Source organism: Pseudorca crassidens, chromosome 10 (assembly GCF_039906515.1).
Source record: "Pseudorca crassidens isolate mPseCra1 chromosome 10, mPseCra1.hap1, whole genome shotgun sequence".
NCBI classification, from domain to species: domain Eukaryota; kingdom Metazoa; phylum Chordata; class Mammalia; order Artiodactyla; family Delphinidae; genus Pseudorca; species Pseudorca crassidens.
Genome location: NC_090305.1, coordinates 8,585,556 through 8,609,789, shown reverse-complemented (window position 1 = coordinate 8,609,789; position 24,234 = coordinate 8,585,556). Strand labels below are relative to the sequence as shown.

The 24,234-nt window shown below is 42.0% G+C and overlaps 1 protein-coding gene across 1 annotated transcript in view; it reads left to right on the top strand.

Annotated features, from left to right (window-relative positions):
- Positions 1–21,983, top strand: part of ADTRP (androgen dependent TFPI regulating protein) — a 69,457-nt gene extending 47,474 nt beyond the window's left edge. Inside the window, exons 5-6 of the mRNA XM_067755782.1 lie at positions 6,052–6,203; positions 21,044–21,983. Of these exons, the coding sequence (XP_067611883.1) occupies positions 6,052–6,203; positions 21,044–21,078 (187 nt within the window). The 3' untranslated portion in view covers positions 21,079–21,983. The remainder of the gene's footprint in view (positions 1–6,051; positions 6,204–21,043) is intronic.
- The last annotated feature ends 2,251 nt before the right edge of the window (positions 21,984–24,234 follow it).

Genomic DNA, 24,234 nt, shown 5'->3' with positions numbered 1-24,234 from the left:
GAATAAAGGTTAGCCGGGATGCTCGTAAGTCATCTAGTTCAATCACAATGGTTTATTCTTCATCCACGGATATTTCATAGCCCCAGTGTCATCCCATATCTGGATGCTTGGAACACCCTTCTGCAGGTGGTCCAGTCCGCCAGGACCTCCATCTCTAAAATATTCTAATAATCCAGTGAGTGCTCACACATGCCCATGTAGTACACAGTCCTGAGAATCACTCTCCCACACAGACTGTAAAGCCACAATACCCAGTCTCCTGGATCCAGCACCTCCACGGGGCTTGCTTTAAGGTTAGCATGCCTCCCCCGCTGCTGTCACTGCCAACAATGCCACTGCCCATTAGTCTCCTATGTTGGTGCAAGTAGAACAATGCTACTGGCTATTGCAACAGCCCCAGTTGGCCTGCAGTGCACCACCGCCTTGCTCTTGGTAGACCAGAAATCAGCTGATGCTGTATTTGTCTCTGCTAGTGTGTAAGGTATTGCATGCCAAGTGCAAGTATCATACAGATATACAGCTGTAACCCAGCCTGGGGAAAGATATTTTTAAAGTCACCTCTCGATAGCAGTTCCTGTGGGGCAAGAGAGATGATTTCTTTCTTCTATTCTATGCTCACTCAGGTGAGGCCCCAGAGCAAAGCTGCCTGGACACCCCAAGTGTAATAACCCTCTAAATTCGTGCACCCGTTTACACATGCACACTTACACATATAGACATCTTACGCCCAGAAGCCATTAGAAACTGCCAGAGGGGCAGATTCAGCTGAGTTCCAGGACCAGCCTCCTTGTTACACGCGGTACCAACAATCCTCTCCTATTACCGCTAGCGCACTATGTGAATTCACTCCCAGAGCCACTGTTGCCCTTTCCTGAAATATGACCTTAGTCTGGGACCATCTAGATGGCACCACTGTCTTACAACCTAAAATCTTAGTGGGGATCAGAACCCCAGCCTCATTTTCCACAGAAGGACTCCCTAGCCCTCATATAAATTAATATATGAAAATAAATATGAAGATGCCACACAACTTCCCCTATTATCAGCATCTGGGGTCCAGGCCAGCCAGCATGCAAACTGAAGAGGGGTGGAGGTGGAGGGCTAAGAATGGAAATGCTTATCTACACTTTTCATCCTTCCTGCCCAAATCTCAGCTACCCAAAATGCCTGTTACACAAGTTAGAAATAAGAAGAGCCTGAAGAGGGATATAGCTGTACAATTAGGAATGAGGGACATACCTGAGACACATTGTTGGTGTAACAGAATAGGTTTTATGGATTAATTGGTGTGTAGTGGGCAAATGAAAAGGGAACATCAAGGATAATTCTCAGAATTTTCAGCTGGTGGATTGGGAAGATGGTGATTCCATTAATGTGAGCATCCAATTAACTACAGTTTGGAAGGCTACTGGTTACACGTTCCAGTTTTCAGAGGCTGCAGTGTTCTTGGCGGGTCAGGCAGCTGAGACCTGTCTATAGAAGCCACAGCTAACAGCAGTTAAAAGGAACCATAGGTACTGGTAGTGCCACCTAAACAGACGTTTATTTAAAACTAAAGAACCTGCCATGTTCCTAGCATTTGGGAAACAGATGCACATAATAGATAAAATCCCAGTCCTTACAGAGCTTCCAGAAGCTCTGAAGAAAGACAGTCAAATATGCAACAAGGGTAAACTCATGGTAGGGGAAGCACATAACAACCTAACCAAATGTGGGTTGTGGGAAGAATGGTCAGGAAATGTTTTCTGGAGAAATTAACTTTTAAGCTGAAATTCAAAGCATGAGTAAGATTCAGCCAGGGACAGAGCAGGAAGTATGTCCTAGGAAGGGTAAAGGCAGAGGTGTTTCAAGCAGAGACAACAGCATGGGTGAAGACCAGAAGCTGCAGAGCTGGGTTCATTCAAGAAACAGAAAGGGTTAGACTGCAGATCTGAGACTGGAAGGGTGGATGGGTGGGCAGGGCAGGGCCAGGTAGGCCAGGGGAAGGAGCTAGGGTATTTTCTAAAGCAACGTGGATCCACTGGAAGCAGGGGAGCACCATGAACGATTTTTTTCTTTTAGAGAGATTATTGGGTTACTGCATTGTGGAAAGTGGATTGATGTGAGCAAGAAAGCCCAGTGAGCAGACGATTATAGAAACCTATAGGAGATGAAGGAGCCTGGATTGAGATCATGAAATGAGTGCACTGCAGAAATTTTTTTTTTTTTTTTGCTGTACGCAGGCCTCTCACTGTTGTGGCCTCTCCCGCTGCGGAGCACAGGCTCCGGACGCGCAGGCTCAGCGGCCATGGCTCACGGGCCCAGCTGCTCCACGGCACGTGGGATCTTCCCGGACCGGGGCACGAACCCGTGTCCCCTGTGTCCGCAGGCGGACTCTCAACCACTGCGCCACCAGGGAAGCCCCCACTGCAGAAATATTTAAATATGATTCCATGGGATCATATATGGCAGCTAGGGAAGAGCTGACATTGACTGAGATGGAGGACAAGGACAGTTCAGCTGCACACGTGCTGAGTGCCTTTCCCTCTCTCCCTCCCCCACTCCCTTCCTTCTTTCCCCCCCTCCTTCCTTCTCCCCTTCCCTCTCTCTCTCTCTCCCCTTTTAACATATATTCCAGAAGCCGTAAAGAGGTGATAGCACCTGACCATGACTATCTCTGCACTCAGGCCTCTCTGCTGACTGCCCTTCATTAAATGACTGCAATCATGCCTCACGCTCTAATTGTATTTGCAGTAATTTTCCCACTGTCAGTTAACACACCTATAACTTTCTTTGCACCTTCTCTGTGAAAGTGCAGACTTCATTAGCTTACTTCAGGAACTTCCCTTTACAAACCTTACGCTGGAGGAAACAAAAATGAAGCAAATAAACAGAAACTTTCCAGGCTTCCAGAGAAATGTCCTTATTTGTAGACTATCTTACATAAATGTGCATGGAAACTAGGAAGCCCTAATTTCAAGTATATAAAGAAAACAAAGTGAACTAATTAACGCCACCCGTTTGGAGCGTATTTAGATCTCCTCGCTGACCCCAAACTCCTGGCCTTAGCTACCTGAGGATATTTACTTTCTGTCCCTTATACTTCCTCCGGCCTGTCATGAGAGACAGCCATGCAGGAAAGAAGTGCTGTGGACATCCTTCTAAAATGCACCCATGGATGCACATCTCACAGAACTCTAATATTAGTAACCATGATAACAATCATTACTTGTTTTCAGTCTAGTGCAGTTTTGAGTACATGAGAGTAGCATCTAGACAAGTCTGGGGCAGCAGAGTGATACCAGCAGGGCCAGGACTAGGGCCCAAGGGACAATAAATACTACACATGCAGAACCCTGAGACTGACGCCTCCTTAAATTTTCTTTTTTATTGTGGTAAAATACACGTAACATAAAATTTACAGTTTTTAAGTGTACAGTTTAGTGGCATTAAGGATGTTAACACTGTTGTGCAGCCATCACCACTATCCTTCTCCAGAATGTTTTTCTTCCCAAACTCCCCACTTGCCCCTTCACCCCAGCTCCATTCTACTTTGTCTCTATGAATCTGATGAGTCTAAGTACTTCATATAAGTGAAATCATACAGTATTTGTCCTTTTGTGACTGGCTTATTTTACCTAACATAATATCCTCAAGTTTCATTCAAGTTATAGCATATGTCAGGATTTCCTTCCTTTTTTTTTTTTTTTTTTTAATTTATTTTTGGCTGCGTTGGGTCTCCGTTGCTGTGCATGGGCTATCTCTAGTTGCGGCGAGCAGGGGCTACTCTTCGTTGAGGTGTGCTGGCTTCTCTTGCTGCTGAGCACGGGCTCTAGGCGTGCAGGCTTCAGTAGTTGCAGCATGTGGGCTCAGGAGTTGTGGCATACAGGTCCTAGAGCACAGGCTCAGTAGTTGTGGCGCACGGGCTTAGTTGCTCCGTGGCATGTGGGATCTTCCCGGACCAGGGCTCAAACCCATGTCCCCTGCATTGGCAGGCGATTCTTAACCACTGCACCACCAGGGAAGTCCCAGGAGTTCCTTCCTTTTAAAGGTTGCATAATATTCCATTGTGTGTATATAACTGTACCACATTTTATTTATCTGTTCGTCCTTAAATGGACACTTGGGTTGCTCTCATATTTTAACTACTGTGAATAATGCTGCTATGAACATGAGAGTACAAATATCTCTTTGAGTCTTTGCTTTTAATTCTTTGGAGTATGTACCCAGAAATGGAATTGCTGGACCATATGGTAATTCTAGGTTTAATTTTTTGAGGAACTGCTATACTGTTTCCCACAGCAGTTACACCATCTTACATTCCTACCAACAGTGCACAGGGGTTCCAATTTCTCCACACCCTCTTCAACACTTGATATTCTCTGGGGGTTTTTTGATAGAAGATACCCTAATAGGTGTGAAGTGGTATCTCATTATAGTTTTGAATCACATTTCCCTAACGATTAGTGACACTAAGTATCTTTTCATGTGTTTGTTGGTCACTTGTATATCTTCTTCATAGAAATGTCTCTTCAAGTCTTGTGTCCATTTTTAATTGGATTGTTTATTTTTTGTTGTTGAGCTCTAGGAGTTCTTTATATATTCTGGATAATAATCCCATATCAGATGCATGATTTGCAAATATTTTCCCCATTCTATAAGTTGCCTTTTTATTCTGTTGATGGTGTCCTTTGATGCACAGAGATGACTTCTTAAATTTTATGCCATAGGTGCCTCCCTTGCCTCACCCTAGTCCTGGCCCTGACGTTAGCCCCTCTCTTCCAACAAAGCATTTGACAAACTTAAAGGATCTGAAACAACCAAGATTGCACTTGGGTTCTGAAAGTTTCATTAAGCACAGAATTTCATTCTTCCATCTGAACTCCTTTGACAACCTGGGATATCCAAATATGAACGTTGTTTCTGAAGCATAACCTAGGCTATCCTAATTTTTATAAGAGATGAATAGCCTCAAAGAAAGATTGCTGAGGCGACACCCACTGTGTATTCCCTCAGAGGAGAGAAGCTTTTAAACTCTTATAAAATGATTACAATCTGCCAGGCACTGTTCTATGTAATTTACATGTGCTAAATTAACTCCCTTAATCTTTACAATAGCCTTATAAGCTGTATGCTGTTTGTACCCCTATTTTATACATGAGGGTAGGGGGAGAGAAAAGTTGAATAAATTAGTGAAGGTAACACAGCTAGTAGGTAGCACAACTAGGATTCAAATCACAGAAGCCTGGTTCCATATTCCATACTCTTAACCGATTATAAACTGTAGCTGATACATCATCTTCCCCGTATTTAATTTTAAAAGTTATTTCAGACTTTGGCATCTTCCGGTGCAGTTTGTTTCCAGCAAACTGCATTTTTAGGCTTCACTTAGACATTGTGGCTCCTCTCCTAGCATTTCTTTTCCTTCTCTTGGCTGACAGAAATGATTTATATTCTATCCTCACATGAGAAGGATCTGAGCCTCCCGGAGATCCATCTATTCCTACTTAATACTCTATCCGTGGCTATTTCCACGAGCTGAAATCTAGGCCCATAATTAAACCCCAGGTCTACTGTATTATAGTAATAATGCTCAGTCTCTGCCTCTCCTACCCCAACAGGCTTGGAGAGCTAATGGAAAGCTATACTTAACACTTAGGCACAGAAAAGCAAACCCCACTTGTCTGGCTGAGAGTGAGCAAATGGGCACCACCTTAGCAAGTTCAATGTCTCAGCAGGTCATGTCTTTCAGGGAAAGAAATAATTCACGTTCTTATACATTTTGTTTGGTTAATGATGTGTTCAGTGTTCTCCCATATTCTTTTACCATCACTGAGTTTTAATGGATTAGGTAAAATAGCCAAGCCCAGCGCCTGAAACAGAATGTCTCAATGAATCAGTCTATTTATCCAGAAAATCCTCACTTCTGTAGGTTGGGGAAACACCTCGGCTGTTAAGCATCCCCTGTGGCTTCTCTTCCTCTGCCTGGACTCCAGAACCGCCGTGACCTTGAAGGGACTATGGCTTTTCTCCCCTGCTGTCCTAATCACTGTGATTTGTCATTTTCTGCAGGGTTCTATGGATCTACTCTGAGACGGGTACATGGGTGTATCCCGTGTTTGCCAAACTCAGCCCAGTGGGTCTAGCAGCCTTCTTCTCTCTCAGCTACATCTTTAGCGTCGGCATCTACCTATTTGGAGAGAAGCTCAACCACTGGAAATGGGGTCAGTTCATTTCTCTTACCTACAGAAACACTTCTTCGTTATGCTCTCTTGACTCCTCCTGGAAACAGAAGGAGAAACCAGGAAAGCAGAAGGCAGTGATGTTTGATGCTTTTGTCCAGAGCAGGCAAAGGAAAAGCCTGGGGGAAGTTCATACTTTCTCAAAGGACCCCATCAAATTATCTCCCCGCCTCCTCCAAACAACACCTCATTTAGCTTTAAGGCTAAAAATCATCTTGTGTAGAGAGCTTAGGACCCAGAGAGCACGGGTATCACCAACCCCTGCATGAAAAAGCGGACTCAAGGTCTCTGCCTCCCTTAAGTGAGGACTTGAGGTTCACAAGTTATTAAATGCCAAGAATTCCTCTTTGAAAGAAATGGATCCAGATGACCCTCTCAGCTCTTCCACCCTCAGCAGTGCCTTCCCTGATGTGTTCCCATCCCTCTCTCATGAGGTTGCTTCTCAACCTTTAGTAAAGTGTTCACCAGGTGGAATCACACCCTGTACTTGAGACTGAAATTCTCACTTGGGGTTTTAGGCAACATGAATATGCCAGTAAGCTAAGCTTTCTAATTATAGGTAGGCAGAACCACATCTCTTCTTCATAGAAAAAAAGCAATCTTAACTTAGTTGATTTCAAAGTGGAAGATTTTATTCTCTCCCTGCTTCTCCTACTGCCCTCACCCCCAGAATATTTTCTGTCAGAAAAGTAACCACGAAAAAGTCAGGTTGCAAAATATCCAGGATTTTTTTACCTATCCAAGGAGAAGTGCAGGAACTCCACTCTGATTTTGTATATAAGGAAGGCAAGAGTCACACACAGTCCCCCACATCACACACCCACATGCCATTCTGTTCTATTAAAATAGAAGTGGCATCTTCCGCCCAATCTATGAACTGGTGTGAAAACATAAGCCTGTGTATGCAAAAAAAACGACAGTTTCAGAAGGTTCAGTAAAAGAGTCTGTATTTCTGAGAGAAGACTGAGACCCTGGAGAAATAAGCATGCAACTTGGCTTTTTCACATATTTTCTGCTCTTGGAGAATTTAACTGGTTGAGAAAGCCTCAGAGGCAATATCCTCCTTGAAAGCAAACACTTAAAAAATGGAATACTAAAAATGACTCAAAAAATCAGGATTTCAAATCACAGGAAATTATCCAGAAAAAAATGTGTTGACATTTCAGATGTGCTGACATCTAATTCTAACTAGTTTTGGCTCCTTGAAGTTCTGGGTAGATTGTTGATGCCGTCCCCAAGTCTATATTAAAAAAAAAAAAAAGAAAGAAAGAAAGCAAGACACTAATCCATTTAAAACTTGGCAGAAAGTGTGCAGAGAAAAAAAGTGATTACTCAGTGCTTAGAGAACAATAACTTTTTAAATCAATACTATTTTCAACACAAAGCTCTTTTTAATAAGCTTCATTGTTTAAGTGCTATATCCAATTTTCCACTACAGTTGGATCTCAATGAGCAAACAGGCTGGCATCAGCATGTGGACCCTCATTTGCATCATGCATATGTGAATGTTCATGTGAACGACGGACACTACCGTCAGTGGCTATGCGTCTCTCTCTTCTCTCTAGATTTTTAACACCTTAAGAATAGAATGGGTAAAAAGTTCTATATAGCATCAGAATAGGATCATAAACGTGTTAAATTCTGAACTGATCTTAATTATAGATGGTTAACTAAGAAATTAAAAAGAGAAATTAGATCATTTAAAATTCCAGTGGCAGTGAACACTTAAATCACCTAAAACCAAACAGAGCTATATATGTGAGCACATTATCCCGTGTCCTATTCTGCTGAAAGCACTGTAAGGCTTCCCTCGTCAGATGAAAATCCAAGCCCTTGGAATGGCACACTGTGACCCAGTCCCTGCCTTGACTCTTACTCTCCTTCTTCTAAACTTGTGTCCCAGCAGCACAGAACCGCTTGTTTTCCGTACACATTGATGTTTCTCACCTCCAAGGGCTCTCTCACTTCCCCCAGTCTTTGCCTGTCTCACACCCACTCATTCATTTCAACTCACCTCTTCTAGGAAGCCTCCCCTGGTCTGCCCCGAGATTTGTTTTTACACTAGACCCTGAGTTTCTTAAGGGGTAGAAGTATGTCTTATCCATCTTTGAATCCCCCATTTCCATTAGCTTCCCCAATATTAAATGGATCAATCAACACAAATAGAGAATATTCAAGGCCTCTTCTCTCTAGGCATTAAATGGGACTTTGTGCAAAGTTGTTCTGGAGACAGTGGTCAAGGAGTGACTCTACTGGTTGGTTTTAAAGTGTTGGACAGGGAGTTTAGGAGCATAGGAGGGTATGATATGGTACACTGGTGAGAGAGTTGTCGAAAAAGAGATGAAAATTAGGGCAGGCAATACAAAACAGGAGAAGGGCATCGGAACAGGAATCAAGAAAACTAGGGTGTGTCCTTCACCCGGCCACAAACCAACCATGTATCCTGTACTAATGGACTTCAACTCCTCGCTGATGAGACGACCTATAAGAAAGGCAATTGCACAGCTCAGTTTGCCTAGGACAGCCCTGGTTAATGCCTGCTGTGCCAGTGTGAACAGAATTTTACATTGCCTAGGCTTGGACAACACATTGTGCGGTCCCTCTATCTCTGAGTCCCTCTCTAAACCCTCTGTTCTGGATCTATGGAAACATGTAAGTAGCCACCTACTCTGTCCAGATTCAGGGCTAATTCTACTTTCTCACCTTTTCCCACAGCCTGAGCTTCCTTGGATGAGAGCAGAAATTCAAAGGAGTGCTTTAGTGATGCAGTGGGCGGCCGCGGTTGGGAGAAAAGTTCTGTGCCTGATTGCCTGGGTTCCTACCTTGGCCTTACCACTTATAGACCTGTTTCACTGGGCGAGGCACTCAATGTCTTCGTGTTCCAGTTTTCTCTTACACTTCATGGAGACAATATTAGCACCCTCCTCCTGGGATTCTGGAGGATCATAAATGACTTAGGAAGTGTCAACTGCCAAGTATAGAGTCTGGCACACAGGGTTAGTCACTACTGCTGTTAATTTCATTCTTTCCAAGGAAAAATCACTAACCTTCTTTTCTATGTGGATATTCCAATCATCCCCTTCAACTTCACGCATAAATTACCAGTTTCCCCAGCCGAAGGTGATTAAAAGTAACAACCACCTAACTGAGTGCAAACTGACAGAGATGGTGTAGTTCCTGAAGGACTTACAGAGTGAAATAGGTTAGGCTAATTGAGATTAGAACTGATCAGAATCTCTGCTTCTGAAATTTCTGAGCCACACTGTGGCCCGGTTGGGAGTCACCAGCCAACTAACCAAGTGATCAAGAAGTATCAGTCAAGACCCAGGTAATATGCAAGTATCTCTCCAGCAGTAATGCTCGATCTTGACTGCACATTACAAAATCACTAGGGGAACTTTAAGAATACTAACTCCCAGGTCCACCCCAGACCAATTAAATCTATCTATGGAGATGGGGACTCGGCACGGGTGTTTTTAAAAGCTTCCCAGTTATTTGAATTTGCAGTCAGGGTCAAGAACCACTGTCACAGAACAGCGCTTCTCAAACTTGTATGTGCCTGCAAACCTTGTTAAAATCAGGATCTTGTTAAAATGTAGATTCTCATTCAGTAGATCTGGAGGACAGCTTGGGATTCTGCCCTTCCAACATGTGCCCCAGAGAGACTGACACTGCTAGTCTGAGAGCAAGGCCCTATGTGCCACAGGACCCTGGACTCCTTTCAGTTTAAATAGTTTTGCCTACAAGCATCCTTGTCCGATGTGGTGTTCTCCCAAGTCAGCTGCTTGGCTGAGAAGGGTGTTGGAAATGATGGTCACATCTACCCACTTTCTGCCTCCTCGTGTGTCATGTCAGTGGGTGAAGGTGAAGAAGAGATTGAGAAGGGCAATAATAAGGAGTGATACCAGGAATCAGATGTAGACTTGGAAAGTGTGTGACATTCTCCAGGGGTATACAGATGCAGAGAGCTGACCCTGTGCGCCAGGGAGACAACTGTGGTCAAGCCCTCAGGAAGGTCCTTCTGGCCTTCAAAAAGCTCTCAAGAGGTTCCAGAGGGCCACCCTGCTTGACCTGACAGCATCTCATTTCCTGACCTGTGCTAGCTTTTCGGTGTCACGGAACAGAAGGGTGGGCAAGCACTGAGTCAGTTACTGGGACCAGATACCCACCAGGAAAGAGCCCATTTCTACTTTTCAGGCAGAGCTATAGGTGAAACACTGATTTCAAACAATGATGGAAGCTGGCAGGGGGAAGCAGTATTTGGTAGATCACTGAAAACTTGGCTCACCATGTCTGAGCATCTAGGGATACTCCGGACAGATTATTTCCACTCTGAATGGGAGAAAGGGGCTGTCAGGGGGTCCCAGTATAGGCCTCCTTCTCTGTCACTTAACTACTTAATTTTCTCTTTTTTTTTTTTCCTTCTTGATAAGACATAAGGATGCCGACACCAGGACACAAGTCCATCAGGAAGAGAAACCCAATCTACAAGATCTACCAGGCACTGAAAGGGGCTAAGTGCCTCCAGGACAAAATGGAGGGCCTCTTATATGTAGGTGTAGCTGGAGAGGCAGTCAGCTTACCTGTGGCCCATGGCCCCTCTCCTTACATTCACTGAGGGATATATGCCAGGGATATCCTTTGTCAGGGCCCAAGACCACAGATCCTTTTCACCCAGGATAGTTTATAAGCTGAAAATTCCAACCTGGCCAAGTGACCTTGTGACAGTGCCTTGGACAGAATGATATCAAAACTTTCCTTTAACACTATTTCCTACAGATCAGATTTATTTAAAGGAGATTTTATTGTTGAAAGCTGCTTAGAGGCCATCTAGTTTACCTCCTTAGTTTTACCCATGAAGAAATTTATTATAAGGTCTGTCTATCTTCCATGTTGTCCCTAATCATTTCATAAAAAAAAAAATCTTACCATGAGTTGACTCCACGGGTATTTATAAAGCATGGCCTCACTGGGCACCATTTAGTCCATTAGAAAAATACATCTCCTTTTTGCATTTCTTGTCCTAACTTCATCTCCCTAAGCTCCAACAGAGTCCACGAGGGATTATCACTTCTCCCTCTTCCTCAGCCTCTTTTCCCACTAGGGTTTCTCTGGCCAGCTCTCAACTCCATCTCCTTCCACTACTTCTGCACTGTGACTTGTACTCATGTTCTTGTACTCAACTACATTCAAATCTTGTACTCACTTGTACTCACTATGTTTAAATCTCATTCTTCTAACACCTTATGTCCCCCCCACAATCTGCCTTCTCACCCTTTTCCAAGCCAAGCCTCTAAAACCAGGCAAATGTTCTTCAAATTTTCAGTTCAAAGTCTAGCAGTAGCTTTTGTGATGGTAGATACATAGGTGTAAATCTTTTTTTTTAATAATATGCTTTTATTTATCCTGTGTCCCAACTATTGGAATAATAAGGTATAATTACATATGTATCCATAGTGATGTGGACTAAAGGAATGGTTTCCCTTACCATGCCAGCAGAAAACGTTTGAACCTTGTCCGAGACGAACATTAAGTGTTTGGCCTAAAATACCTCTACTCCTTGGTACTAACATAGGATAAAGAAAGGACTAAAATAAGCCAGGGTGGGAGGAGATCAAAATGGTGTAGTAGGACGACACTGGGCTCACCTTCCCTCATGAACACATCAAAACTACAACTGCATATAGAGCTTCTCTCACTGAAACTGACCCGGGGACTAGCAGAATAGCTATTCTACAGCCAAGGCTGTGAAGGAAGATCCACACGGAGCTGAGCAGGCAGGGAGAAGAAGCGATCTGGTCAGCAGGGCTGTGAGGAACTGAGCAGGGCTCAGGCAGGGAGAAGAAGCGATCTGGTCAGCAGGGCTGTGAGGAACTGAGACTCCACTCTTGAAGAGCACACGCACAGATCTGCTTACTCCCGATGACAGCAAAGAGGCAGCTGACTGAAAAATGCCTAGGGACCATCCCAGTGTGACCCCAGCCTTCCCCAGGCTCCTGCTGCAGCCCCTCTTGCTCCAGCACTGCTCTCCACTAAGGCAGAGGCTGCCACTGCCCACGAGAATGTGCACACTTGGAGGGAACGGAGCTGGCTTGAACCCTGGCCCTGCCTCTGACCAGGGTAGAGGCAACCATTACCAGCTCACGAATCCCTGCTCACACTCGGATGGAGAATGCCATCGCTGGAGCACAGATGTCTGTGCACACTTGGGGGAGGAGGGGTAGGGGCAGCTCAGTGGCATGGCACTAACCCCTCCAGCCCTGACCCAGCCTCTAACTGAGGGCACACACTGGGGAAAAAGTGAAACCAGCACAGGAGTGCAGCCCCAAGACCTTAGGCCCTGACCTTGTCCCAAACCAAGATAGAGACTGCCATCATACCCAAGAGAAACCCAGCTCCCTCAGGGCTCCGGCTCCAGCCCCTCTGCCCTCACTCCCACCCCCAACAGAGCAGTGACAGTCATCGAGCACAGCAACAACCCTGGCTTGCATCCGGCTCTGGCTCTAGCCCCTCCAACTCCAGGCCTACCTCCCACCAAGGCAGTGGCTACCAGCACACCCTGGGGGAAGATGCAGATCACGCTCACCCCAAATCCAGCTCTCCCACCAAAGCCACTGGGCTTACGCAGACTGCACAGGAATGGTCCCACACGAGGACGTGACATCAAGACTAGGACAGGCAACTGTTTCACCTGATTTCACACAGGTGAAGAAAGTTAAACAAAATGGGAAGACAAAATGAAACAAGAAAAAAATACCTGAAAAATGCTAATGAAACAGAGATAAATAATTTATCTGACAAAGAGGGCTTCCCTGGTGGCGCAGTGGTTGAGAATCTGCCTGCCAATGCAGGGGACACAGGTTTGAGCCCTGGTCTGGGAGGATCCCACATGTCGCAGAGCAACTAGGCCCGTGAGCCACAACTACTGAGCCTGTGCTCTAGAGCCCACGAGCCACAACTACTGAGCCCGTATGCCTAGAGCCCGTGCTCTGCAACAAGAGAAGCCCCCGTTTGCCACAACTAGAGAAAGCCCACGTGCAGCAACAAAGACCCAATGCAGCCAAAAATAATAAATAAAAAAAAGGTGTTTAAAAAAGAAAAGCTGGGGGCTTCCCCGGTGGCGCAGTGGTTGAGAATCCACCTGCCAATGCAGGGGACACGGGTTCGAGCCCTGGTCTGGGACGATCCCACATGACACGGAGCAACTGGGCCCATGAGCCACAACTACTGAGTCTGCACGTCTGGAGCCTGTGCTCTGCAACAAGAGAGGCCACGATAGTGAGAGGCCCGCGCACCGCGAATAAGAGTGGCCCCCGCTTGCCACAACTAGAGAAAGCCCTCGCACAGAAATGAAGACCCAACACAGCAAAAATAAATAAATTAATAAACTCCTACCCCCAACATCTTAAAAAAAAAAAGAGTACAAAGAAATAGTAATGAAAATATTAACTGAACTGGGGAAAAGAATAGATGAACACGATGAGAATTCAACAGAGAACTAGAAAATACAGGAAAGAACCAGTCAGAGTTGAAGAATACAATAACTGAAATGAAAAATACACTAGATGTCATGAACAGGAGATTAGGTGATATAGAACAATGCATAAGCAATCTGAAAGACAGAATAATAGAAGTCACCCAATCAGAACAGTAAAAAGGAAAACAAATTTTAAAAAATGAGAATGGTCTAAGGGACCTCTGGGACAACATCAATCGTACTAACATTTGACTTATAGGGTTCCCAAAAGCAGAAGAGAGAGAATAAAGGGTAGAAAATGTATTTGATAAAACTGTGACTCAAAACTTCCCAAACCTGAAGAAGGAAACAGATATCCAGGTACAAGAAGCACAGAGAGTTCCAAACAAGATGAACTCAAAGAGACCCACACCAAGACATAATCATAATTAAAATGGCAAAAGTTAAAGATAAAAAGAGAATTCTAAAGGCGGCAAGAGAAAAACAAAGAGTCACATACAAGGGAACCCCCATAAGGCTATCAACTGATTTTGCAGCAGAAACTTTGCAGGCTAGAAGGGAGTGGCATGATATAGATAAAGTGCTGAAAGGAAAAAATTTACAACCTGGGATACTCCTCCCAGCAAGGTTATCATTTAGAACTGAAGGAGAGATAAAGAGTTTCTCAGACAAGCAAAAACTAACATTCATCAATACTAAACCAATCTTACAAGAAGTGTTAAGGAGTCTTTAAATGAAAATGAAAAGGCTATATCAAGAGATAAATTATAGGAAGGGGAAAATCCTACTAGTAAAGACAAATATCCCACTAGTAAAGACTAGACAAAAATCCTACTAGTAAAGACTGTGGATCAACCACTGAAATAAGTTCATATGAAGGTTAAAAGACAAAAATATAAAATCAACTGTAACTACAATAAACAGGTAAGGGACAGACATGAAGATGTAAAATATTACATCAAAAATACAAAACATGGGGGGGGGGCGGAGAAAAAATGTAGACCTTTTAGAATGTGTTTGAACTTAAAGGACTACCAGTTAAAAATAAATAGATATACTTATAGATCAATATATATGAACTGCATGATAACCACAAGTCAAAAAACTACAATATATATACAAAAACTAGAAAGGAACATAAACATAACATTAAAGAAAATCATCAAATCCCAAGGGAAGAGACCATAAGAAGAAGAAAAGAATAGAGAAGAACTATAAAAACAATCAGAAAACAAATAACAAAATGGCATTAAGTACATACCTATTAACAATCACTTTAAATAAAAATGCACTAAATGCTCCAATCAAGACGTAGGGTGGCTGACTGAATAAAAAAACATGCTGCCTCCAGGAGACTCACTTCAGAGCTAAGGACACACAGACTGCAAGTTAGGGGATGGAAAAAGATATTGCATGCAAATGGAAATGAATAGAAAGCTGGGGTAGCAATGCTCATATCAGACAAAGTAGACTTTAAAACAAAGTCTGTAATAAAAGACAAAGAAGAGCATTACGTAATGATAAAGGGATCAATACAAGAAGAAGCTATAATGTTCATAAACAAATATGCATCTAGTATAGGAGCACCTAAATTTATAAAGCAAATATTAACAGACATAAAAAGAGAAATTGACAATATTACAATAATAGGGGACTTCAACACCCCATGTACATCAATGGACAGATCATCCAGAAAAAAAATCAATGAGGAAACAGTAGACTTAAGTGACATATTAGAGTAGTTGGACTTATAGCTACAGGACATTCCATCCAAAAAAGCAGAATACACATTCCTTTTAAGTGCACATAGAGTATACTCCAGGATAGATCACATTCCAGGTCACAAAACGAGTCTCAAAAAAATTTAAGAGGGTAGAAATTGTATCAAGCATCCTTTCTGACCACAGCAGTATGAAACTAGACACCAATTACAGGAAGAAAACTTAGAAAAACACAAACACATGGAGGCTAAACAACATGCTGCTGAAAACCCAAGGGGTCAACAAAAAAATTGAAGAGGAAATCAGAAAATACCTGGAGACAAATGAAAATAAAAACACAACTTTCCAAAATCTATGGGACACAGCAAAAGCAGTCCTAAGAGGAAAGTTAACAGTGATACAGGCATACCTCAAGAAAGAAACAAACAAAAAATCTCAAACAACCTAATCTACCATCTGAAGGGATCAGACAAAGAACAAAGAGCCCAAAATCAGCAGAAGGAAAGAAATAATAAAGATCAGAGAGAAAATAAAATAGAGATTAAAAAATAGAAAAGATCGATAAAAGCAAAAGACGCTTTTTGAAAAGATAAACAAAATTTATAAGCTTTTAGCTAGACTCATCAAGAAAATAGAAAAGACCCAAATAAAATAAGAAATGAAAGAGGAGAAATAACAAACTATATCACAGAGATACAAAAAACCAGAAGAAATCACTACAAACAGTTGTATGCCAACAAACTGGACAATGTAGAAGAAATGGATAAATTCCTAGAAACATACAATCTTCCAAGACAAAATCAGGAAGAAATAGATCATCTGAACAGACTGATTACTAGTACTGTAACTGAATCAGGAATCAAAATACTCCCCAAACAAACAAAAGTCCAGGACTGGACAACTTCACAGTGGAATTCTACCAAACATATAAACAAGAGTTAGTACCTATCCTTCTCAAACTATTCCAGAAAATTGAAGAGGAGGGAACACTCCCAAATTCATTCTATGAGGCCACCATTACTCTGATACCAAAACTAGACAAAGACACTACACAAAAAGAAAATTACAGGCCAATACTCCTGATAAATATAGACACAAAAACTCTCAACAAAATATTAGCAAACTGAATTCAATAACATATACAAAGGATCATACACCATAATCAGGTGGGATTTATTCCAGGGATGCAAGAATGATTCAATATCTGCAAATCAATCAATGTGATATACCACATTAACAAAATGAAGGATAAAAATCACATGATAACCTCAATAGATGCAAAAACAAAAGCATCTGACAAAATTCAACACTCATTCACAAATAAAACTCTCAACAAAGTTGATACAGAGGGAACATATCTCAACATAATAAAGGCCCACAGCTAACATCATATACAACAGTGGAAAGCAAAGTTTTTCCTCTACAATTAGGATCAAGACAAGGATGCCCACTCTCACCATTTCTATTTAACATAGTATTGGAAGTCCTAGCCACAGCACTCAGACAAGAAAAAGAATTAAAAGGCATTCAAATTGGAATGGAAGAAGTCAAACTGTTACTATCTGCAGATGACATGATACTATATATAGAAAACACTACAGTCTCCACCAAAAAAAACCTGTTAGAACAAATAAATGAATTCACTAAAGTTTCAGGATACAAGATTAATACAGAAATCTGTTGCTTTTCTATACACAAATAATGAACTATCAGACAGAGAAAGTAAGAAATCATCCCATTTACAATCACATCAAAAACAATAAAATATCTAGGAATAAGCTCACCCAGTGAAGTGAAAGACCTATACCCTAAAAACATAAGGCACTGATAAAAGAAACTGAAGATGATACTATTAAATGGAAAGATTCTGTGTTCATGGATTAATATTGTTAAAATGTCCATACTGCCCAAAGCAATCTACAGATTCAATACAATCCCTATCGAAACACTCACATGACATTTTCACAGAACTAGAACAAAAATTCCCAAAATTTGTATGGAAGAACAAAAGTCCCTGAAGAGCCAAAGTAATCGTTGAGAAAAAAAGAACAAATCTGGAAGCATAATGCTCCCAGACTTCAGACTATACTACAAAACTACAGTCATCAAAACAGTATGATACTGGCACAAAAACAGACACACAGATCAATGGAACAGAATAAAGAGCCCAGAAATAAGCCCATGCACATATGGCCAATTAATCTACAACAAAGGAGCAAAAATATAAAGCGGGAAAAAGACAGTCTCTTCAGTAAGTGGTGTTGCGAAAACTGGACAGGTATATGTGAAAGAATGAAATTAGAACATTTTCTCACACCATACAGAAAAATAAACTCAAAATGGATTAAAGACCTAAATGTAAGACCGGAAACCATAAAATTCCTAGAAGAAAACACAGGCAGTACATTCCTTGACATAAATCTTAGCAATATTTTTTTTGGATCTGTCTCTGCAGGCAAGAGAAACAAAAGCAAAAATAGATAAATAAGACTACATCAAATTAAACTTGAAAGCTTTTGCACAGTGAAGGAAACCAACAACAACATGAAAAGACAACCTACTGAATGAGTGAAGATAATTGCAAATGATATGTCTGATAACAGGTTAATATCCAAAATATTAAAGAGCTCATACGACTCAATGTCAAGAAAACAAACAATCCAATTAAAAAATGGGCAGAAGACCTGAATAGACTTTTTTCCAAAGAAGTTATACAGATGGCCAACCAGCACATGAAAAGATGCTCAGCATCACTAATCATCAGGGAAATGCTAATCAAAACCATAGTGAGATATCACCTCACGCCTGTTAGAACAGCTATTATTGTCAAAAAGACAAATAATAATAAATGCTGGCAAGGATAGAGAGAAAAGGCAACCCTAGTACACACTGGTGGGAATGTAAATTGGTTCCTCAAAAAATTAAAAATAGAACTACCGTATGACCCAGCAATTCCACTCCTAGGTATACATCCAAAGAAAAGGAAAACACTAATTTGAAAAGATATATGCACCCCAAAATTTATAGAAGCACTATTTACAATAGCCAAGAAATGGAAGCAACCTAAGTGTCCATCATCAGACGAATGGATAAAGAAGACAACATATGACTATTACTCGGCCAGAGAAAAGAATGAAATTTTTCCATTTACAGCAACATGGATGGACCTGGAGGGTATTACAATTAGTGAAGTAAGTCAGACAAAGAAGACAAATACTGTATATTTTTACTTATATGTGGACTCTGAAAAATAAAATGAATGAATATAATAAAACAGAAAAAGACTCATAGATACACAAGACAAACTAGTGGTTACCAGTGGGGAAGGGGTGGGGGAGGAGAAAGGGGAAGGAGATTAAGAGGTACAAACTACTATGTATAAAATAAATAAGATACAAGGATGTAGTGTACAGCACAGGAAATATAACCAATATTTCATAATAATTTTGAATGAAGTATAATCTATAAAAATATTGAGTCACTATGTTGTATACCTAAAACTAATATAACATTGTAAATCAAATATACTTCAGTAAAACAAAAACTAAAACAAACGAAATCAGGGTGGACCTAACCCCCTAACCACCAACTAGGAGGTATTCCACTGGGAAAGACTCCCTTCAATGAGGAAAAGAGTGATAACAAGGAACATTATTTCTCAACCAGTTTGAAATGCATCTTGTGAACTCTGGTAAGATAATATGCTCTATTACGAAGTCAACAATTCCCTCATCTCCAGCCATGCACTGTGGAAACACGGTCAGAGATAAATTCTGAAGACTCGAAGAAGTCTACAGACTGCGCAGCCTCATAAGAATTTAGGACTAAGGAACCATCCCCACCTGCTAGAAACAAAAAGAAAAACGTGATTTCTGTGATAGTCACACTGTGTAAGTCTCTACAGAATGAAATGACTGTTAGAGCTCCACACAGAGACACATCTGGGGATGGTGCCTTCTCTAGCACACGGGTGGGCATGTGGGAATTTCTTGGTGCTCTATCTAGCTTCATGGTGTTGGACAGGGGAGACCTGGATCCACTGGAAGGAGCCATCTGCTCTCCTCCCCCAGGGGAACTTTCCACCACCACTTCTCCTCCTGCTTCTGCTGTTTCTCTCTAAGCCATCATGTTCTGTTGTGTTTCCTAACTGGAGAAGGAATCTCCAATCCTTGGAACCCTGGGTTGAAGAAGTGAGGTTTTGATTACAGTTAGATTCGAAGTGTTGAGGGTTGGTAGCAACATGGATAAACAAAGTTTTAGGTGCCCTCAGAGTGACCACAGAGGGAACAACTTTGAGAAGTTATACTGACCAAGCTCTTGAACACAGGAGAATTAATGTGTTATTTATCTGAAAACTGATTCATTAAAAGCCCTAAGTGTATACTTAGAAAAGAGAAGATACTGTGTTTGTCCTTATAGACCCAATGTAGAAAAGACCTAACTGGGGAAAAATGAAAAACAAGTGGAAGCATAAATGAAAAGAACACGAAGCATGTAAAGCTGGATAAATCAGCTAGGCTTCACTGGAGTGACTGGATATAGTATGGATTGATGAGGAGTAGAAGGAAGGAGAGGACTGTGCCTAAAAACGTTGAGAGACATGAATTCAAGTGTGGCCACGGGGGCCGTGTGATTAGGAGCTGTCTGCCCTAGAAAATCAGTGTGATGAGGGGGCCACAGGAGGACTTCAAGTCATCAGTCACTAAAGCCTCTGAGAAGGGGAGTTCCAGCAAATAAAATTATAAGATATTTAAAATTTACTATTGAAGATATAAGTGATGGAGGGGGCAGGGTCTGAAGCATAGAGCATGGCCTTGGGAGCTGAGATTGCTATGGTAATACCGAGCCAGAAGTAATAGGGCTGTAACTTCCAGAATGGATGAGAAGAGGCTGAGCTGAAAAAAGACTGCATTTGGCAACAGACAGGAAGGACAGTGAGTTAATGAAGTTTTCAAAGTGTCAAAGTTTATGTAAAGATTTGTGATCATTAAATATGGAGGTACCCATGGTTGGCTAAACGGAAGTCATTCTAGAAATCTAATGCTACAATTAGATGGGTAATTAGTAATTCCTAATTAGTAATAAGCTTATTACTTATGACAATTAGTAATAAACTTACTAAAAACTAAATCAATATGCCAGTACTTTTCTTTATTGGGCCAGTACCCAGCCCAATAAACTGATATGGTGAGAGGTCACAGAACGGCCCCTAGTTAGGTGAATATCCATTCTTCTCCTTCCTCTCTCATTTGATGCGGTTTGTTCATCTCCATCTGCAAAGTCTCAAAGTTTGTTGACGAACGGTGTGCAGCCTACAAACACATGGCCAAAAGCAACAGCCATCAGTGGTCCACAGGACATATTCAGAGCCACGCGATATGAACTGCACCACTGGTCAGCCGGGTGGCTGTGAGCCAGGCACCAAGTAGGACAGCAAGATGCCCCTTCTTGCCCTTGTGGCGGTGCTGGTGGTTTTCCAGAACTCTTTAAAATACATCATCTGGCCTTCGGAAAAGCTTCCTCAACTTTCCACTGTCCCAAGTCAGGGTGAATGGCCACCCACAGAAGAATACCCATTAGGGAAACCTGAAGGCTAAGGTCTCTTTCTGTTCTTATTTGTGCAGGTGACACGATGCAGCCAAGGAAGAAGAGGAAGTGATTAGACACCATTTTCCAAGAACTAAGGAAGAAGAAAACAGGAGAGTTTTTTTCATCTTTTTTTCTTCCTGGAGCAGGGAGGTGGTGGAGCAAGACAGGAAGGTAAAAAGGACAGGGAATGATATTTAAATTTCATAAGAGAGTTATGAAGGTAGCTGAATTTGAGGACTCTTGTCTTTTTAAAACTTTTACTGGACACACCCAAAACAATTCCTGCTGTCACAGAATTTGTTACATCCATCTGACCTCTGTGGAGGATAGTCTGTGGTCAACACCTGGCCAAAAGCAAAAACAACTCACGTAAATGTGATGTTAGAGAATGTTTAGAGAGAGAAAGGAACTTAGGATCACTCAAACTATTCACTTTGCAGAGGAGGATGCTAAGGACCTAGATGAGAAGTTACCTGCATGAGGCCAAAGAATTAACGTCAGAACCAAAATAAAAGCTTTTGTCTCCCATATCTTCTAACTCCCAGTCCTGGGCCATTTTTGAAAAATCCCAATTTTCCTAAAAAGAGGCACTTTCATAAGCTAGTTATTTTCATGGATTTCTCATCTATTTTTTTCTCAGTCTAAATGGAAATGTAGGGAGATGGCTGCTTCTGAAGTTGTCTGTCTACCTAGTATAATAGCAAATTAACTGGGGCAATGAGAAAATAAGTTATAAAAAATATTGGTAAATCTGTCCCTCTTGTGAGCAAGCATTTGGGGCAGGTAGACATTGAACACAGTGATATTGTCAAAATCTCTTCCATTGGTATATTGATTAATTTGTCAAATAAATGTACATTTCACTTGGGGAATAATCTGGATGGGAGGTGATATGATTATGATGACTGCTGAGACTGCTGTAAGTACTAAGCGCTTTGCTGTGATAGTTTACGGTTTAACAAAGCTGACCGTCAGATGATTAACAAGCACATTCATGAACCTGCTTTAATTTTCCTAGAGGAATTTTCTCGGTCTTTATTTACAGACACATTCTGTAAAGAACACAAATGACTGGTAGTAGGTAAACATGTTCAAGTCCATCGATGGGTCAACAGGCCCATGTGGGTTGGGTGTGGGCACCAGAGTAAATTGTACTTGGGCTTCCCAACCTAACATTATGGAGGAGAAATCTGGTTGAAATGGACACCAAGGGCAGTCTGATAGGCGTAGAGAAGAGAGCAGACTATCCCAACAGGGCAGGTAGTCCAAGGCAAGACTAGGACAGGCACCAAGCAAACTGCTTGAAACCTACTCCTCTACAGTTATACAAATATGAGCCTCAAGTCTTTGGATTGAGCTGGGAACACCACCTCTTTTCCCACACCTGCTGCTTCTTGACTGCTCCTAGCACCTATCTCAGCAGGATCCCAGAAGCAGTTGTCACAGTGGAAATTCTCCAAATGTGAAGCCCGCAGGGGATCACCCAAATTTTCCACACCCCAAAGATGACTCGGGCTGCCTACTTCTCGGAGTCATAGTAAGCTCTTGGCTGTGATGAGCCTGCAGATTTCTATCTGTGGTTTCACTATCCCCAGGACCAAATTAAACTGTGGTTGCTGCATGACTGGCCACAGTGCAATATCTATTCCAACACCAGAAACACCTCAGAACCATTCCCCATTGAGCGTATACGTAAGCACACAGTGCTTCCTTGGTGCTGGTATAGCTTAAGAAAGGAGAAGCAACAAAACACCTGTAATGAACACTGACTAAACATTCATTAAAAGGGAGACAGTATTACCTGCCTACATAAGGCTGTGTTTGGCCCTTAGTGGTTAGAAAACAACAATACAAACCAAATGATGAGAAAACCAGCAATAATACTTGTACAGTGTCATGTAATTTAGAGCCACTCTCACCTCCATGACCTCGTTTTATCTTCACAAAAGTCTTAAAAGTAGAAAATATATTATGTCCTCATTTTACAAATTAGCAAACTGAGTTTCTGATGTTGGTGTGCTGTAAACATTTAAAATCCAACTCTCTGGAAAAAAGAAAACTTTAAGGCCCTGATTTATAGTTTGCCCATTGCCATGGTGTAAACACTCCAACATGACCTTTTTCAAGCTACCAACATGTCAGTGAACGCAGAGTTGGGAAGAGAGACACAGAACCACCGAATCCTTGTGAGCCTGTACAAACTCTCTCCAGCACACTACTGGGTTCAGAGAAAGGGAAAAAAAGCGATCCAAGTTCACACAGATGGTTGATTCCCAAGCCCACCTTCCTTCCTCTTTATTACAGAACAAAGCAGGAACTGAGCATCTGGAAGCCCTTATTTTCAAAAGCAAAAATGTATGTACATCTGCAAGGTTACACAAAAGAAGGGGTTAGGGACCCCAACTTGGTGGAAACTCTCACCCATACAGGCAGGGGGAGCTACACTACTGCTTCATGGACTGGTCCATACCTGTGCTTATATTCTGGAGTTGCTATCTCACATGTGACACCAATTTTGAGTTTGGAGAGAAGACTTACCTTGTTTGCCTAAACAATACATTAGCCCCATGTTCCCTGCAAATGGGTCATACATTTCTCAAGCTATTTTTGGGTCCTCTGCACCTACTCGCTTGCAATACTTGTCATAACAGGAAGTCAGTTTCATATACTGTAATCCCCAAACACGCTACGCCTGCACATGGGGAGTGTGAGGCGGGGCAAGGAAAGAGTGGGGAGGCTGGGCCTGCCAGAAGGCTGCCTGGATGAGCGCTGAACCCATCCCAAGTCTGGGTATCCCCCCTGCGAGGGCACAAGTATCAGCAACCAGATTCCATATCCAGATATTATTTCCCATTCTCATGCAGTTGGTGCTTCCTTTTTTTTTTTTTTTTAATAAAGCATTTGAGTAGGCAGCAAAGCCAGTCAGAACTGTTTATTTATAGCTGTGGATTTTCAATGCTGTATAAATTAGAAATCATTGCTGAATGAGGCCCACGCCCACTCACACACCCAGGGCCGCTATCTATGAGTCCTTTCACACAGTTTGACTGTACACAGTCTAAAATGGGAGAAAATGACATGCTCCAAGTCAAATGATGGAGTCACAGCTAAACTGCAAAGCAGAAAACCAGCAATTATTTTTCTTCAGCACAATATGGGGAGTACGACAGGTGCAATTATCCAATATTATTTAACAGTACTGGTTTGTGGTGTAGGGAGAAAATAA